The sequence below is a fragment of the Crinia signifera genome, chromosome 3 (genome assembly GCF_055691185.1).
Source record: "Crinia signifera chromosome 3, ASM5569118v1, whole genome shotgun sequence".
In the NCBI taxonomy this organism is placed as follows: domain Eukaryota; kingdom Metazoa; phylum Chordata; class Amphibia; order Anura; family Myobatrachidae; genus Crinia; species Crinia signifera.
This window is the reverse complement of record NC_139219.1, coordinates 252,550,773-252,564,142: the sequence shown is the minus strand read 5'-3', so window position 1 is coordinate 252,564,142 and position 13,370 is coordinate 252,550,773. Positions and strand designations below refer to the sequence as shown.

The 13,370-nt window shown below is 46.9% G+C and overlaps 1 protein-coding gene across 2 annotated transcripts in view; it reads left to right on the top strand.

Annotated features, from left to right (window-relative positions):
* The first annotated feature begins 7,161 nt into the window (after positions 1 to 7,161).
* Positions 7,162 to 13,370, top strand: part of MFSD1 (major facilitator superfamily domain containing 1) — a 46,698-nt gene continuing 40,489 nt past the window's right edge. For both annotated transcript variants that reach the window (XM_083177859.1, XM_083177860.1), the window contains exons 1-2: positions 7,162 to 7,372; positions 12,942 to 12,994. In XM_083177859.1, the coding sequence (XP_083033985.1) occupies positions 7,354 to 7,372; positions 12,942 to 12,994 (72 nt within the window). In that variant the 5' untranslated portion in view covers positions 7,162 to 7,353. The remainder of the gene's footprint in view (positions 7,373 to 12,941; positions 12,995 to 13,370) is intronic.

Genomic DNA, 13,370 nt, shown 5'->3' with positions numbered 1-13,370 from the left:
CTCGCTAGACCAAACGGTCCCAACCCAAGCACTGAGTCTGATGTAACATGTGCAGAGAGCGTTACATTTGGGTGGGGTATGTTCACATTTCAGTGTAAAAATAAAGCAGCCGGTATTTACTCTGAACAGAAACAAAATAACTCACTCAAATATAACTCTCTCTGCACATTTTACATCTGCCCCACCTGCAGTGCACATGGTTTTGCCCATTAAAGGAGTTTGCGTTTGAAAAAAAACGTGAATTAGGCCCTTGGTGCTTGTGGACACTGCACACGTGCAGATGCGGACGCATCTGTTTTTGATATGTGTAGCAGGGGGAATTTAAGTGATGCCTGTGTGCAGCTCCATTCGGACCCCCTCCGCTATAGGGGGAAATGTACTAAGCTCGGCCGTATACGAATGGTTACAAACCGCTTTCGCTGCAATCGTCCGTATTTTCAGCCTGAGCACCCGGAAAATTTACAATGCTGCCAAATGCTCAGGATTCCTATTTTCCAATGGCAAAGTCATTCGGATTTGGCTGACGCGTTTTCCGGCAGTCAAATGCGGACAACCCTGAAGATCTGTGTGATGCTTCTTTGTGTAAAAATATAACCAGCCCTGGGCTCTTTGAGCCAAACTTCGTTTCAGAAATATGGGGACAAAAGATCTATGGTCCCACTGTATTTAAAAAAAAAACAGCAGCGGGGCATTGGTCTGGTCCTAGTTACAAAAATACCTGGGACAAGAAGACTAGGGGTCTAGGGGATATGGAATACATCGGACATTTTCCTGCAATTTAGGAATGTGTCATAGAAGGTCCTATACATTTTCAGGAGATATTAACAATATCCAGCATGCATACTTTGACTAGAGGTCTTTTTTATAACCAGCAATGGTCTTCAACAGCCATCAGGGTAATGCCACAGCTGGGGGACACATTTTATATAAGATCCTGTGGCCATAGCATAAACCTGTTGCTGGTAAGCCCTGGCCGGGTACCTGGGTGAGTGGGGACTCCCCCCCCCCCCCCCCAATAAAAGGGACCCTCATGTGTGTGTAAAAATGCAATGGTTCTGGTACTTAGCATTTTTCATTTCAACCCATTGTAGGACTACTTGGACCCAATTAATTTATTATTATTAATGAACAGTTTCTTATATAGCGCACACATATTCAGCAGCACTATACAGAGAATATTTGAACATTCACATCAGTCCCTGCCTCAGTGAAGCTTACAATCTATATTCCCTACCACATGTACATGCAAACACATTAACTCATGTGTTCATTTTGTTGGAAGCCAATTACCCTACCAGTATATTTTTGGAATGTGGGAGGAAACCGGAGTACCCAGAGTAAACCCATGCAACTGCGGGGAGAATATACAAACTCTGCACAGTTAGGGCCATGGTGGGAATCGAACCCATGACCTCAGCGCTGTGAAGCAGTAATGCTAATCATTGCACCATCCGTACTGCCCCAAGAAGACTGATCTACATTGGAGGAGGACAGTATAATTATTTTTTTCACATAACGAACCTATGGTCGAACAATCTGGCCATGCCCCATAAAAGCCTTTGGGCTTCTAATGTGACCCCCCCCTGCCAACCCGCACCGACGCCCCGCACGGACCTCCACTGCCCCGCATCGCCCCCCCCCACCCCCCCTTACCTGTGTCTGGGCAGCATGCCCTAGTGGAAGGGAGGGCATGGAATATCGCCTGTTGGCACAAAAAAAAAAAGACCTAAACCCCACGTTGACCTTCAGGTGTGTTGACCTTGATGCATGTTGACCTTCAGTGGTCGACACAATGCATGTCGACCTTCCTATTGTCGACCTAGTGACCATATCCTGTACAGACAATGGACGATGTCGCTAGTGACCCGAGGGAGCGATGTAGTAAGCAGGGCAGGCGACAGGGGGGTTCAAAGGGGACACCTGTACCGGGCCTCAAGCTTGTGAGGGGCCCCAAGGTTCTGAGGGGCTGTAAGCATGGCTGTGGTAGTGCAGTGTCTAGCAATGGGTTATAAAGGCAGCCACCTGGATTCCTTTAAGGGAACTCGCCTGGAATCCTCCTCCGGTATTAGTGAATATAAAGTATATTTTGTAACAATAAAAAAACACGTTCAATATACAGTGTACTAAAAATGTTCTGCTCAAGGGCGGGGTATTGGGCCCCCCCAAATATATCAGTGTACTGGGTCCCAAGATTTCTGTTGTAAGCCCTGCTAGTAAGTACACACTGGACAATATTAAGAATTTAATTTTTTTGGGAAAATACATTTAAAATATCATCTAGTGCAGGGGTTCTCAAACTATGTGCTCTGGGACCCCGTCAGACAGTAAATAATATTACGGGACCCCAGCAAGTATGGCCGCCACATGTGTGGTCAGTGAAGTGAAGTGACCACGATTGTGACAGGGAGGCAGTAGGTAATGATGGGATGGAAAAGGGTGACAGGGGGATGGAAGAGGGAAGCAGAGGGTGTCTACTTAATGAGTTATCCCCTGTCCCCCCTCAACAAACACATTAGTCTGACGGTCAGCAACATGGAGTCGTGACCCCATGCGGAGGTGGTCGCATACCTCCCAACTTTTGACTTTAAGAAATAGGGACACTCGCGCAGCGAAGCCGCGCGAGCGCCCGAAAAGGGGGTGGGGCGTATGCAAATGAGGGCGCGGTTTATGCTAATTAGCCGCAACCTCATTTTCATACGAGAATAGACGCTGTGCGCATGCGCACAGCGTCTATTCTACTAGATTGGGGGGTCTCCCAACTGCCACCCCCGCAGTGGGACAATGCCTGCCGCGGGTGGGACAGCGGGACAGGACCCGAAAATCGGGACTGTCCCTCTAAAATCGTGACAGTTGGGAGGTATGTGGTCGGGACCCACTTTGGGGTCACGACCCACAGTTTGAGAACCGCTGATCTAGTGTGTACGCAGCTTAGTGTGAAATAAATAAATGAACACAACTGAAAAGTGTTGCCAATGCTGTGCTTAAGCTGAGGCCAGATTGATAAAAGTCTAGGTACACAGGAAACGTGTGTTTGATAAGGCACTCAACAATGTCTCTTTAATAAAATGTTCCATGCTGTCTATGGGGATAACGATAACAGACTGTGTAGCAGACATAATCATAGTCTATGGATATTTTCTGAGAATGGCTGATCTACATCTGTGCTGAGCACTGGGAAATTCTGGTCACCTATCAAATGGCAAGGCTACAGAAAGATTACCATTATCTATTACAAATAGAAGGGAGTAATACAAAGTTTCTGTCCCCTTTAACTGCAGCTGATGTGAGAACCACTGCACAGTGATTATCTCTTGATGTCTGCTAGACATGTAAACTCCTACGATAATTTCACTTTATCTATTTAATGCACACAATGCAAAAAAGCAGAACACTCTTAAATCGCTACTGAACTGGATGCCAGGTGTGGCACCACCCAGACATATCTTTTTCATGTCTACCCGTTTCTATGGAGCTGCAGGAAACAAGGCTCTATTTGCCCTACAGTTCTTTCCGTAGATAAAAATGAATTCTGTTAACATGTTTCTATCCCTATAATGGCATTATATTGGTAACACAATAATTAAGCTAGGGCAACTATATTATGGCAGGCCCGTACAAGGAGGAATTATTTCATATGATCATAACCATAGCTCTATTTATAGACTATAAATAGCAACATTTACATATAGAATTTTCAATAAAAAAAGCACAAATGAATCTCAAAGATTGTATGGCTGAAATGTCGCTCCTCTGTGAAAAGGTCTGTTTAAAATTACATTTCAGTGAGCCAACTTCAGCAGCATAATGCTGATCCGTATGGATTTTGGTAAGTATTGTAAACCAAACAGGGTAACCTCCTGCAGTCTAATGCCCATACACACTGGGCGATTTTGAACTGAAAGCCGCTCAGTTTTGCGGTTTGAGCTGTATTTAGCAAGAAAGCCTCCCTGTGTGTACAGCCCGAGTGGTGATGCATGATCCGGCATCAACGCTGGCTGCTGCAACTCATCTGCTGGTATTATTAGCAGATGAGCTATGGAATGCCGTCCACCACTGGGAAAATCGCTAGGACAGGTGAAAGACTTTCAATGTGCATGCACTAAATGATTTTCAGCCCCCCATCATCGCAGTGCATACACACTAGGCAAAATGCCCAGTGTGTATGCACCTTTACCCTAACTTACCCCACCTGCAGTTTAACCCTAACTTACCCCACCTGCAGTCTAAAGGCCCTCATAGGTTTCGGACAAGTCGGACCTGATTTCTCTGGCAGCTCCCCTAAAGGCTCACATGCCTGTACGATTAGGTGTGTCATTATTTATTATTTCCATGTGATAATTCGCTTGCACTTGCTTGCCCGGCCGCATCTGCGTTCACGGTCCCGTCTCTCCCGGCGCCGGCTCCTGCTGCTATAATGAAAAGTGACTCTTAGAAAATGGCTGCCCCCATACTGCAGACAGAAAACTGTCTGCAGTATGGGGGTAGCCATTTTCTAAGTGTCAGTTTTCATTATAGCAGCAGGAGAGGGGAACGTGATGACAGGTACCGGCAGAAAGCAGCGGGTAACAATAGCCCCGCAGACCCCCGGGGCCGGCGCCCTCACTTTCTCTGCGCCTCCCCGCCACTGCGGGGGTTGCGGAGCTATAGTTACGCCACTGGGGGCAGACACAGGAATTTCCCGGGTCTAAGGTGCTGAATGAATGGGGTCTGTAGAGCTGAGATGCTCTGTGCTCCGCCAAAAACACGAGAACAAAAACCCGGGTTTTTGCAGAGGCAGCAATGAGAGCGCAGCATAACACTGGTATTTCTTCTGTGGGAAGGGTCACCCCGGGTCATAAATCCCGTGTCCTCGACCCTGGTCAATTCCAGGGTCGGAGACAGTGGCGTAACTAGGGAGGGTGCAGGGGGTGCAATTGCTATGGGGCCCGGGGGGCCCCAAGAACCAGCAGTCCCCTGCACCCTCTTAATTTTTTTCCAATAGACGGACGGACGGATACTGTGTGGAGCTGGGCAGCTCGTCTCGTGTGCGCCTGGATCTCCTAACAGGCTCTGATGTTGCGCTGGTTAGCATGTGTGGGCAGCGCGTCTCATGTGCGCCTGGATCTCCTGGGGGGTTGGCAGGCTCTGATGTTGCGCTGGTTTGCATGTGTGGGCAGCGCTTCGGCTCCTACTACGCTGTGTAGGCAGTGGCTGCGCCGCTCCCCGTAGTCCTCCTTCAGTGGCGGTGCCGCAACCAAACAAGTGACACGCCACTTCCTGTGCCGCGCACAAAAGAGCCGAAGCGCGCTGCTGCCCACACATGCTAACCAGCACAACATCAGAGCCTGCCAACCCCCCAGGAGATCCAGGCGCTCATGAGACGCGATGCCCACACAGTACATCCGTTCCAGCATATTCGTCCAGTGCCGCATCAGATAGTGCTGGAGCACCAGGAGACCCTGCACCTTATCAGCAGACACGGCGCCACACCAGGAGACCTGACATCGCCTCAGGAGGCCTGGAGCCACACAGAATTTGAGACACTGCAATGGCTGCTGGTGAGTGGAAGACCTGCCACTACCAGATGTGCACATTTTGTTCGTGGAGGGGGGGGACGACGGACAAACTGATGCCTTGCTCTTCCCCCTCTACCAATCCCATCAACCCCCATTGCTTCCCTTCTCTCCCCCTGGCTTTCTCAATCACCCTACTTGTCTCACCTCTCTTTCTCCTTTCTCTCAAACCCCAACCCCCCCCCCCCCAACCACCACCACCACTGCCAGTCTTTCCTGATTTTCACTCTCTCTCCACATACCATTTTGTCTTTCCTCTTTTTCTCGCCCCTGCCCCCTCTCCCACACCCACTCTCTCTCCTGTGTCCCCTCTCTCCCCTGCCATCTCTTCACTCTTTCTCTCCTCCTACCAGCTACCCCCTGGACCCTTCTCTTTCTACACATTCTCCCTTCCCCTCTGTCTCACCTCCCTATCTCTCATTGCCCCTAGTCTCTCTCTTTCTCCACTATCTCTCTTTCTTTACACTTCCCATCCCTCTTTCCTCCCTCTCCCTTTACCAGTCTCTCTCTTTCTCTCCCTCTCTCTACCTGACACCTTCTTTCTCTGACTCCCTATCTCTCCCCCTTCTCTCCCTGAAACCTTCTCTCACTCTCTTGCTGGAATGTAATAAAGGGCCTTATTTTGGTTCACTCTTAGAGGCAAATTCCTTCTTAGATGGGTAAAACCATGTGCGCTGCAGGGGGGCAAATGTAACATGTAACACAGAGAGAATTAGATTTGGGTGAGTATTTTGTTTCTGTGCAGGGAAAATACTGGCTGCTTTATTTCTACACTACAATATATATCTCACTTTGAAGAAAAACCCCACCCAAATCTAATTCTATCTGCACAAGTTATATCTGCCCCACCTGCAGTGCACATGGTTTTACCCATCTAAGAAGGATTTTGCCTCTAAGAGTGAACCAAAATAAGGCCCAAAGTCCTAGTTCCATGGTCATGTTAGATGCCGGACAAATTTTGACATTTATTTAAAGGGGCACAAGTCAAAATCATGCATTGTGAGGATTTTCCCTTTAAAAATAATGTCAGCGTTCGGCCAGCATCCGCATAGCCACCAAACACGGGCTGCATTACATCCGGTCCCCTGTCTCTCTCCCTTTCTCTCCCTGACATCATCTCTGAGTCTCTTTCTCTGCCCATCTATCCCTCACACCCTCTCTCTCTATTGTAACAATGCTGTGGGGGGCCCCTTTCAAAATTCTGCTATGGGGCCCGCAAAGTTCTAGTTACGCCCCTGGTCGGAGACACGGGATTTACGACATGGTTGTGCCCTTTCACACAGAAAAAGGACCCCTGTTATTCACAAAATTATCGGGTGGAAATGCTTCACCCGGCAATATTGTTTCTGTCTGAAAGGGGTATTAGCTAATTATTACTGAAATAAAGTGTAAACTATAGAAAACAATATTTTATGTCCTATTAAATGCACAGGTAGTTAGAAAAGCACAGAGATGCTGCGGAGTGAGCTGTTGGCAGTGGGTGCCGGTTCCCTGCAGCTGAGTAGTAGTGAGTGACACTACACTACAGTCAGGAGCTCTGATTTAGGACAACAGCTGAGCTTGCAAGAGGAGAGCGTCACCGCTAGCGCTTACCCTACCCGGAGTCTCATCACGCCTAGGTCACATGACATCTCTGTGCTATCACGTGAGCAGAGCTCGGGAAAGATGGCGGTAGGAGAGGATCAGGAGGCGCTGCTACCCGGCCCGGGCGAAGGAAGCCACAGCAGCACCGACCGGAGGCAGCTGTCGGCAAATCTGTGACCCTAGTAGGTTCGCCCATCGGGTCGTGGTTCTGGTCCTCATGTGCTTCTTGGGCTTTGGTAAGTTAGCTGTGTATACAGCCAGTCTGCCCAACTTCCGAGTTGTTATTGGCATGTTAATGATTGTCCGGTCAGCTGTGGCTCTGTGCACTGCAGCACCCAGCAGCATCGAGGCCGGCAGAGTATACACAGCAGCTGGGGGTTGCACGTGTGGGATAAGCTTATGCATGGGCATCAGTCTCCGCAGTCACATTGTTACCAGTTAGTTATATAGTGCACACATATTTGGCCATTCACATCAGTCCTGGTCCTAGTAGACCTTACAATCTATGGGGTAGATGTATTAACCATCGTTAAGTGCATTTCTGCACTTAATGCTGGTTAACTGGGGGAGGGGGGGGGGGGGGGGATTAGGTTTTTCCTAATGTACAAACAGCGCACCTAATGTACGCTACGGATAGCCTGCCGAGCAACTCTTGGCTGTACTGTTCCCTGTAATCCTCCCCCCCATGTATTTATCGCCCGCAATGCCAGCTCAGGGCTAGCATTGTCCTATCCCCACTGATAACGCTAGCCCTGCTGCTGGCTCTGGGCTGCGCTGGAGATCTTGCGGTAATAGAGAGATCTTGCACATGTCCATTCAAGCCGGCCAGGGGGAAAGTAGGTTTGTGCATGTGCAGGGGCATCGATAGGGAAAGCTGTTAATGCTAGGCTTAACGGATCTCCTTATTGGTGCTGGGGGGGGGGGGGGGGGGGGGGTTTAATACATTCGCCCATTATGGGTGCCTGCTTCTCCATGTTATGCAGGAGAAGCGGGACCCATTATTTTTAAAACGTTAGGGCAGATTAATACATCTGCCCCTATGTTCCCTGCCACATGTACATGCACACACATTTAGTGTTAATTTTGTTCTGAGCCAATTAACCTATCGGTATATTTTTGGAATGTGGGAGGAAACCGGAGTACCCAGAGGAAACCAAGCATTGGGAGAATATACAATCTCCACACGGGGCCATGGTGGCAATCAAACTTATGACTTGAATGCTGTGAGTAGGGATGCCAATCCCGGGGCATTTTTTTCAATCCCGGGATTCGGGATTGAAAAATGCTTAATCCCGGGATTGGCCTCCCTGATAAAAAAACAAACAAAAAAACACCCCTGTCCCCATCCCCCCCCAAACTGCCGACCCCGTACATCAATGAAAGGCAGACTAATCCTAAACCACTACCCCCTGGCCTGCACTGTCACTTCCATGGTGGTGGTGACAGGCAGTAGCAGGACCATCTCCAGCGAGATGGTGGCCAGCTAGGACGAGCTGCACAGTGGGCAGGTGTGTGGCCAGGCGACCTAGTACAGATTCAGAACAGTCTGCTATAGCAGTGTGATGTGATGTCAGGGGTCATGCTGCGCAGCCCAGCCACTGCCATGATGCCGCTACAGCACATTGTTCCTTTCAGCCGCACTGCTGCCTGCCGGTATTTTTTTATTGGGCACTAATCCTGGGATTGGAAGGCTAAATCCCAGGATTAAAATCCTGCCTTTTTTAGGCCAAAATCCCGGGATTTGCCTCCCTAGCTGTGAGGTAGTAATGCTTACCATTAACATTTATGTAGCTCTGTACTTCTCTCCTCTCCTGCTTGACTAAATGTATCACACAGGGTTTGCACTTGGAGCAGCCATTCAGTATCAAACTGCTACTTTGTATTAGTGATGACCATCATCGATGGTTTATGGCCACTGTTGAATACTTTTGCCATTGATGTGGGAGAACCAGATGGTTTTCCTACATCGATGGCACAGAAGAAGCGATGTTTCTTTTTCAAGGTGACAGGACATGGAGCATAGCTCGGCCCCTGACACCCAGAAGCCCCACCCTCACATTCTAATTGGCCCATGGGCCAGTCAGTCAAAGATGATGGTTATCCATCACATAGTTTATGACTATTGATGACTGGTTGCAGTTTTGCGGTCGATGGCGACTGCTTCGATGGCCAACTCTACTTTGTATGATATAATTTTGAGTTTTGCAATGCATAAACCACATTGGTCTTGCAACATAGCAGGATTAGTCTATTTTGTTCTCAGGAAGGAAGTACTAGTCATTCTGGTGACCCTATTCCCCAAACCGTTAACAAAGCAAGTTCTCTTAATGATTAAATGATAGCCTCTTTTTCATATACTATGGTGATAATTCAATTATCCCCAGAGGTTATTTCAATTAGCCCCTACTGCTGGCAGTCTCATGGATTTTTTTTTCCCTGCCCCATAGAGGGGCAAAAAAAATCTGTGACAAGCGGCCCATTTTTGTGGCCATGTTCAAGAAAATACATAGGTCTAGGCACTTATACCGGATCCATCTGTTCTTCACATGAAAACGGGTCAGTGTCAAAAAAAAAAAAAACAGGCTGCCACTTTTATACTGCAGGACATGATCAATTGACTTCCCCCTGTATATCAAAGGCTGTATGTTATTAACCTTTTTTCACCCTGTACTACTTGCACTAAATGGTCAAAAGTAAGTACTCCTTCCAGCTATACCCCTTTCACATCGCCAATGCCTGGTTGCAGCCGGAATTTGGACACCGGTCCGCCAAGGTAGCAACCCAGCATTTGCGATACAAGGTCCCCCACAGCTGATGTCATAAGAGGGCAGGGGAGGAGTTAGCCTTTGGATCTGAGGCTGTTTCCTCACGATAGTATGAATGGCACCCGGGTTACATGTTTACACTGCCCAGCAACCAAGATTTGAACCAGGCTTTACCCATCTTTTAACCCTGGTCAGAATATTGGGTTGCTAGACCTGGTTATTTTCAGAAGCCCCTTTCACACCACACGTTGACCCAGCAACAACACAAGATCGACCTGGGTTATTTGTGCAATGTGAAAGGGGTATTCGTGTGTTTGCTCAATTCAGTCACACTCATTTGGTGCATAGGAGCAAACATAAAGTTGTTGCAATTTCCGAAGTTAAGTGTAATGGATCGTATTGAGGAGCTCAGTAACTGTCAGCCTGGCACGGTCATAGGATCTTTCCAGCAAGTGTAAAACACACCTCCACTGAGTGCTGATGCCTCAGATTTGCTTTCTCTATCTCTCATGCTGGGTACACATCAGGATAATTTGGGCTCCAATCCCCGATTTTTGATGTGTCGTGCAACTGATTGTATGTAAAAAGAGCAGAATCGTGCATGTGTTCAGTACGTTTCCAATCTGATGCGCTCCCCACCGGTCATCTGTTGGTCTGGAGATTTTATTTACTGTAGTAAAGATTTGTCATCTATATTGGATCGTGTGCAGATAGTGTACTCCAATCCATCGTGAGACCATTGTGCGATTTCAAAGGTAATAGCTTCTTGATCGTCACACGATCGTGGTCATCCTGGTTTATATACACTATACAATATCTACCACCACCAATATCATTTATGATATCAGCAGTGCTGCAAAAGAACAATCCTCAGGTTAAACACTAAACATTAACAATAACTTAACATTAAAGATATCATTCAGTAACATCATCTGGATAATGAATCTTTTGCATGTGGATACACACAAGGGTCCTAAAACTGATTATAGAAAAGGTAGAAGAAAGTTGTGTCCTGTTTACAGCAGGTGTGGTTTAACTCTGCCCTTAGTAACACCCAACAACATTGCATGTCCCCCCCACCATAGAGGTGCACAGGTAAATATGCCGCACTGGTCAGACAGAATTCTGAGTCATCTGGACTGCTCTGAAATAAATGGTCACCTTCATGCCTTTTCATTTATTTTGCATATGTCCCCAAATAGTCAGCATCTATTTAAAGGCAACTGAAATATATGTTTTCTGTAAGTAGGAACGTACTATATGTAAGTCTACCCACAACAAATAAAGGTGCCCATATACAGGTCCAATTTGGACAGATTGGGCTGGTATATCAGATGAAAACTGGCCAGATCAGAGGTGTTTGACAGCAGGTCAGATCCGATGGGCATCCCGTGCACACCGTACCTGTAGCTCATACGTGCAGCATGTATGATCTATTGGATTGGATCCATCAGCGGGCCATCAAACTCCTATTCAAATGAATGGGTGCCTGCTGATTGGCTAAATTCACTGCCCCATGCCCCCCCCCCCCAGCCACTACTGCAGCCTGTTCCCCATGTGTGTAAAATTACATGCATGTAAAATTGGCCCATCAAGGCCAAATTGTATGTATCCATCCTAGGGAAGCTGCCGGGCAGGTTGAAGGGAAATCAGGTCTGGCTTGAACACTATTTATTGGTTACACCTGGCCATGTAATCGCAGTCGGCTCCTGGCACACTCTACACTGATATGGCTTATCCTTTGGCCTGCCAAAAGTTTTTCTATTAAGCTTATCGAATCCTACCTTTTGGTTACACCTAAACAATGCATTTTTACACACAATGAAAATTTCTGCGCAAGGACAAAAGCTAAAGTATAAGAAGTGTAAAAGAAATGTGGAAAGTGTTATTTGATCTGTCCCCATGTGTATGTATTCTTACATTGAAGGCAAACATTGCAATATTGTATAAACATGATTGTTTTCCACAGTAAAGTGCCCTAGAGTAGCCCATTACTGACACCCTATTCACTGCTTCCCATCGCAGATATAGATGTATGTGTGTATGTTCCAGCATAACTCTGGAATTCCTGGAGCAATTAACACTAAATTTGGTAAACATTTGACTTACAATCTGGACAGAAATACTGTGGGGTTAGACACCCCTAGCACCCCTGTACGGGGTCAGCGGTGCAAGATATGTCAAAGTTGCATAACAGAGTGGGTAGAGGACATTGATAGTGGCAGTGAACCTAATCTGGACCCCAAAGACCTTCAATCACATAACCTCCGGGGAGGGGGGCAGAAAGGAGTCCGGCCACTACACAAAGTGGGTCAGGGATGCAAGATATGGCTGAGTTGCATATAACATAAAGGGGATAGAGGAGGACATGGGGGGAAAAAGCTGTGGTCAGTTCCAGTAGTCCACCACAGAGATGTGTACATCACCACACCATGGGCATGTGAGTGGTTAAGCTGAATACAAAATAAGTATGAAGCTCAAGTAATGCTAACAGCACAACCAAACGCGGGTGCCTCCGCTAGTCCTAAAATAAACGTGCACCTTCATACTACAACCACATAAGAACTTAATGCTCAACATATTTAATCTGAGTATTAGTAATCTTGTATGCATGGAAGGAACCAGGTTATCACTCTTTTATTAGTTCACAGACAAACATTGGAGGAAAATGTCAACTTGTTCTGTTGTTTTTATTTTTTTGCGAACTGTTTTCTTTCAGTAAGTTCCTATACCATACCTGTTTGTGTGCTGTGGAAAGTAGCTTAGTGTAGGCGGCCGTAGTAATCTGGATAACGCATGGGATATATGGACATCACCTCCTGGTGACTTGTGAATACTCCCGAGTTCTTAGTGGGATTGATGGATTACATCAAGTATATTATTAGTATTCATTTGGCCAACAAAGAAACTTCCTTTATTGGGTGTAGATTATAGGTGCTCATTTAATGAAAGTTATTATTTTTATTGTTTTAGGGGCGGTTTTCTCCCCTATTTTTTTAACAATGGATAGTTGTGTTTTCTCATTTACATTTTCTTACAGGTAGCTATTTCTGCTATGACAACCCAGCAGCACTGCAGACTCAGGTGCAGCTGGTAAGTGTCCAACATACATTTTAAATGCCATTACTTTTTATAACATGTTTTCTTTACAGTTGTCCTGTATACTAAACACACTGCATAAAATTCTGAAAATGTTGTTGTGGAGGAAGTTGAATCTATCTATCTATCTATCTATCTATCTATCTATCTATCTATCTATCTCTAGCAGGGTGACGGCAGTAAATACAATACACAGCGGGTGCTGGAACGGGGTCCTGACAGGCGTTCACCCGAAGTCGGGATCCCGACTGTCAAAACACCGACAACCGGGTTCCCAAAGGGCGTAGGCTATTTTTACCTCGTGGGTGTCCAAGACCCTCATAGAGGGAGAATAGAATAGCAGCGTGGCGAGCACAGAGAGCCCGCAAGA